General features: G+C 46.9%; 1 protein-coding gene across 5 annotated transcripts in view; it reads left to right on the top strand.

Moving 5' to 3' along the window:
- Nucleotides 1–6,000, top strand: part of LOC135240573 (E3 ubiquitin-protein ligase Midline-1) — a 109,701-nt gene that overhangs the window by 78,471 nt on the left and 25,230 nt on the right. For all 5 annotated transcript variants that reach the window (XM_064310200.1, XM_064310197.1, XM_064310201.1 and 2 more), the window contains one exon: nt 369–1,126. In XM_064310200.1, the coding sequence (XP_064166270.1) occupies nt 428–1,126 (699 nt within the window). In that variant the 5' untranslated portion in view covers nt 369–427. The remainder of the gene's footprint in view (nt 1–368; nt 1,127–6,000) is intronic.

The following is a 6,000-nucleotide window of genomic DNA, read 5'->3' as shown; positions in this document are numbered from 1 at the left end:
CTGTGAGCTCGGAACACACACTTTAGCATTGCTTTACGCAACTGTGCGTCTTTGCCCTCTGCTTCTGATTGGCTAACGCTGTCAGAGCCCATGACCTTAATCAGTAGTCGCATGTTAGCCGCATTGCCGCAGGCTAACTCGCCCGTTTCGCATTTGTTTGCCTGCAGAAATAATGCTGGTATTAAAATGTCCGCCTGCCTGCTTTTGCTTTTCCTCTTGGCGAGACTTGCTTTTCGGCATTAGCAATGCAAACTGTGAGTTGCGTGTGAAGCCGTGGTGTGAAAGGGACAGCTGACAGTCCCCTGCGGCGTGCCCTGTTCCGGGGGCCCGTTCCCCCTCTAATCAGACCGAGTTTCTCGCCTCTCCAGACAGCTGATTGGCTTCCCTGGATTTCGCTGACGACTCCTCCGCTCCGCTTGGCCTGAAGATGGAAACGCTGGAGTCGGAGCTGACCTGCCCAATCTGTCTGGAGCTCTTCGAGGACCCCCTGCTGCTGCCCTGCGCCCACAGCCTGTGTTTCGGCTGCGCCCACCGCATCCTGGTCTCCCACTGCACCGCCAGCGAACCCGTGGACTCCATCAGCGGCTTCCAGTGCCCCACCTGCCGCCATGTCATCGCACTGAGCCCCCGGCGAGGCCTCGAGGGACTCAAGCGAAACGTCACCCTGCAGAACATCATCGACCGCTTCCAGAAGGCCTCTGTGAGCGGCCCCAACTCGCCCGCCGAGACCCGGCGCCAACGCCCGGCGGACTCCGCCCCCCTCGCCCCCCCCGCCCCCGCCCCCGCCGCCATGACGGCCGCGCCCGGCGAGCGCGTGCAGTGCCAGTTCTGCGAGCGGGAGCCGCCGCTGGACGCGGTGAAGACGTGCGTCACCTGCGAGGTGTCGTACTGCGAGGACTGCCTGCGCGCCACGCACCCCAACAAGAAGCCCTTCACGGGCCATCGGCTGACCGAGCCGCTGCCCGACGCCCACCTGCGCGGGCTCCTCTGCCTGGAGCACGAGGACGAGAAGGTGAACATGTACTGCGTGACCGACGAGCAGCTCATCTGCGCGCTGTGCAAGCTGGTGGGCCGCCACCGGGACCACCAGGTCAGCGCGCTCAGCGACCGCTACGACAAGCTGAAGGTGAGGGGGTCATGGAAATGGGGGGTGGGTGGTCGGGAAGAGGTGGGTGGGGGGGGGAGAAGGGGGAAGGGGGAAGGGGGCGGGAATGGAGGGAGGGTGGTTGGTGATGGTGGGGGTGGGGGGTCAGGGGATGGTGGGGGGTGGGAAAGCGAGGATGGGGGTTTGGGGGTGGACACTTGGCCTGACCTGTGGACAGGGTTCGGGTTGCCAGCTGTCCGATAAAACACGGGTTTGATTCTCAGGTAGGACAATGCCATTGTACCCTTGAGCAAGGTGCTTAGCCTGCATTACTTCAGTACATATCACAGCTGTATAAATGGATGCAATGTAAATGCTAAGCTGTGTAAGTCACTCTGGATAAGAGTGTCTGCTAATTGCCTGTAATGTAATGTAATGTAAAGCAAAGCATGCGTCTCTGTTCTGGCTGTTCATCTTTGTTCATTAGTGAGTGACCACAGTTCAGTGCTTTACTCCTTCCCATGTGTATAGTATTAATTGGCTGACCATTTGCCAGATGTGTAAACAAGCAATTATTTGCATTAATGAACAACTAATATTTGGTTGTCAGTGAAACGTTATTGCAATTTCCCATAAGATTTGATAGCAAACCCCATGTTATACCATTCAAATGAGGAATTGCCATTATTTTCTTATTTAGTTAAACTATAACATTATTAAAATTCCAACACTATGAGCATAAATGATTTTTTAAAGATTAAATATTAACCAGCTGTATATTTCCTCGGGCAGTGGTGGTATTTCATCGTTGTATGACAGGTAGATGCTGCCTGTTTCTCTGGCAGTGTTGCTGACGCTGTGCAGTTTTTCGCTTCGCAGCTTCGTGATGTGAAACAAGTTAATCAAAGAGACAGGAGCGATGCGCTCCAGCTCGGGTCTTCGCACACGTCCAGACGACCAATCAAAATCCTCCAGTGAAAGATCAATAGACAGACAGACAGACAGACACAGACAAACAGGTGGGCAGGTGGACAGACAGACGTACAGACAGACAGACAGACAGACACAGACAGATGAACACAGATGCACAGTCACACACACACACACACTGACACACACACAAAAGAACAGAGCGTGCATAGACTGACGATCCTTGGCACCAGTATTATCTTGTCGATACAAGCAGTATTGTTTACCATTTGATCTAGTTGCACTGCGGTCATGCTATTATATACTGTATTGATGTAACTGGCCGTGTGAATCAGTGTCCTGTATTATTACTGTGGTGTGGGATGTGCTGTGTCTGGAGCGCATAGAGATCTAGTGCTGGTGTGTAGGAGAGCTGACAATCACATAGCCATTGAGGCTAAGCTCCTGTGGGACAAAAATGAGCTATTCTGTGGCTTTATTGGGTGTGCATTTTGTCTATGTTAGTGTAGCATTTCAATTATTATTAATTGTAAAAATAAAAAAAGAATAATTTGAAAATTTACCAACATCAGGACTGCTAATGTAAATGTACGGTTTCATGTATTATTGTTTCTGGCAATAGTAACAGGTCTGCAGGGATCTACTTCAGACGCCAAAATTTTAAACTTCATGTGTTCCAATCAGCATTAGTATTCCACAGCTGAAAGGGCCAGGGACTGAAGTTATTTGCCGGGGAAGCAATTAGACTTTGTGCTTGTCTACAAAAGTGGTGTTCAGAACAAGCCTCATTAATAAAACTAAACAGCCTGATTCTCAAGATTGCAGGTTGAGCGCTGTTAATTGCCTTCTCCTCGTTGGATTTAATTAATGAAATGTTCAATGAGACGCAGCTGGTGAGAAAGGTAAACATACTTTCCCCTTTTCTCCTGTATCCCATGGTGCCCTGTCTGAGCACAGCCAATCAGTGTGCGGCTCTGTGCACAGAGCCAATCAGACTTTAAAGCTCCCCGTAGATACAGCGCAGTGGTGGTTCCACAAATCTCCAGAGACAAAATAATGATTGGCAGTTTAAATTGAGCACAGCTGTATATAATGAGCTGATTTTCATATGGATATTATTAAAATATCCATTTATCCATTTTGTATTTTACAGGTATGTCTTTAAGAATTGTTGGTGGTAGAGATCCAATGTTTAAAAAAAGTGTTCCAGCAAAATTAAAAACGGAACATTTTTTTAATTATTTGTTTATTTATTTATTTTATGGACAAATTAGGTATCAAGTAAGAAGTTGAATGATCTCTGGATTTAAGGGACTATAAAGCCTCTGTTCAGTCTAAATACAGTTCACTTTAAAATTAACTGTGAACACTGAAATTAAGGGAGTACTATTCCTAATGGTTTTTTAAAGAAATCTTACATTTGTAATAATTTGTAGCTAGTGCTGAATCCGTGATATTATACATGTAAGAAATGCATGCATTTCTTACTAAAAGAACAAACTGCATTCTTAAATGTTAATCACAAGCTTCTCACTGCAGGGCTTCTTGTAATTCAGAAACGATACAAAAAAAAAAAAGCATGCACCCATTTCCCTAACAATACAAAATCAAACGTGAATGCAGATGAAATGTGAAAAGAGGGCACTCTTGCCTGGGCTTTTCACAAAAAAGGGTCTGAGCCACTAAATGTGAGATTCTGCTGTCTGAGGTTGCTGTGGCCAGGAAGTTTTTAGTCAAAACAGCAGACTGAACCAGTTTATCCTGCGTTTGACCATACTGTCCCTGTGTAGAGATCTCCTGGATGGTTTCTCCTCTGTTTGATCACCTCCTGGCTGGTTTCTCCTCTGTTTGATGATGCTGTCATTGTGCACAGATCTCCTGGCTGGTTTCTCCTCTGTTTGATCATACTGTCATTGTGCACAGATCTCCTGGATGGTTTCTCCTCTGTTTGATCATGTTGTCATTGTGGACAGATCTCCTGGATGGTTTCTCCTCTGTTTGATGATGCTGTCATTGTGCACAGATCTCCTGAGTGGTTTCTCCTCTGTTTGATTATGCTGTTATTGTGCACAGATCTCCTGGCTGGTTTCTCCTCTGTTTGATTATGCTGTTATTGTGCAGAGATCTCCTGGCTGGTTTCTCCTCTGTTTGATCATGCTGTCATTGTGCACAGATCTCCTGGATGGTTTCTCCTCTGTTTGATCATGCTGTCATTGTGCACAGATCTCCTGGCTGGTTTCTCCTCTGTTTGATCATGCTGTCATTGTGCACAGATCTCCTGGATGGTTTCTCCTCTGTTTGATCATGCTGTCATTGTGCACAGATCGCGTTTCTCCTGTTGATACTAGTCAGTCTGATGTCTCTCTGTTTGATCATACTGTCATTGTGCACAGATCTCCTGGCTGGTTTCTCCTCTGTTTGATCATGCTGTCATTGTGCACAGATCTCCTGGATGGTTTCTCCTCTGTTTGATCATGCTGTCATTGTGCAGAGATCTCCTGGCTGGTTTCTCCTCTGTTTGATTATGATGTCTTTTTGCAGAGATCAGCTCTGTACTCCGGTTTTAGTTTCTGAGATAAAACTGTGGCATTCTGGAGGTAGCGTGGACCTGCACTGCATTAACATAAAACAAAACGTTATTCAAACAGAACCCCTGTTGGAAATCCCAGCCTGGCTCCTGCCAGGTTTTTAAACTGGTCCAGCTGGTTTGAAGCTGGTCTGGAGATGGTCAAGCTGGAAGCAAGATGGTTGAGACAGCAACCATGCCGGCAAGCCCAAGGGCCAGCTTGGTACAGACAACAGACCACCACCAAATTCCAGATGGTATCCAGCTGGAGCAGGAGCTGGCTCCAGCAAGACTCCATCTTAGGCTTCTTCTTCTTCTTCTTTTGGCTGTTTCCGTTAGGGGTCGCCATAGCGGATCATCCATTTCCATCTCTTCCTGTCCTCTGCATCTTCCTCTGTTGCACCAACCACCTGCATGTCCTCCCTCACCATGTCCATGAACCTCCTCTTTGGCCTTCCTCCTTTCCTCCTGCCTGGCAGCTCCATCTCCAGCATCCTTCTCCCAATATACCCAGCATCTCTCCTCCGCACACGTCCAAACCATCTCAATCTCGCCTCTCTCACTTTGTCTCCAAACCGTCTAGCCTGAGCTGTCCTTCTAATATACTCATTCCTAAACCTGTCCAACCTCGTCACTCCCAACGAAAACTTCCCTTCTGTCGCAAATCACTCCTGACACTCTTCTCCACCTGCTCCACCCTGCCTGCACTCTCTTCTTCTCTAAGACTCCGTTTTAGGCTTGAAGCTGGAATTTCCACCAGGTCCTCAGTTTGACTAGAGATCATTAATGGCAATACTTACATTTGTCAACTTAAAAAAAAAAAAAAAAAAAAACCAAAAGGTTCAACCCTGAACTAATTTTCAAAATTAAAATTTTTTTTCCCCCTTCTGTTCCAGAATTAATTTAGCTCTTCTGACCTCAGACTTATGACTGTGGTGGTGAATGCAGCATGTCCACCCTGAATGGTACAAACATGCGTCATTTGTCTTTAGAGTCTGAGGCTGTCAGCTTGGTATACTGTCTGCCTGAACCAACTGACTTCAAGTCACACTTTAGTTGTTCGTAAGCTCCTACATGTGCGTGCGCTGACACTAACTGACATTAACTGACATTAACAGCTTTTGAACTCAACCCAGATGGGCAGCTTGGACAACGTTAGTATGGGCAGCTGTCCTGGTTCACCTAGCCGCCTTTGACCTTGAAATACCTGAGGAATGATAGCAATGACCTCTAAATAGCATTACTTTGCTGTAGTGTGTTCACGAAGAACAGGGAAGGAATCATTGGGTCATGTCAGGCTTGTGATTTCAAACATTTTTTTTTTTTTTTAAACAATGTTTGATCTAGCTGTTCTTTTCAGTGGGAGTGGTATTGACAAATGACAGAAAACCAATAAACATGCGTAGAAAATGAATTCAAG

Source organism: Anguilla rostrata, chromosome 15, assembly GCF_018555375.3.
Source record: "Anguilla rostrata isolate EN2019 chromosome 15, ASM1855537v3, whole genome shotgun sequence".
NCBI classification, from domain to species: domain Eukaryota; kingdom Metazoa; phylum Chordata; class Actinopteri; order Anguilliformes; family Anguillidae; genus Anguilla; species Anguilla rostrata.
Note: the sequence above shows the minus strand (reverse complement) of the source record. Positions and strands in the feature narration are given on the sequence as shown.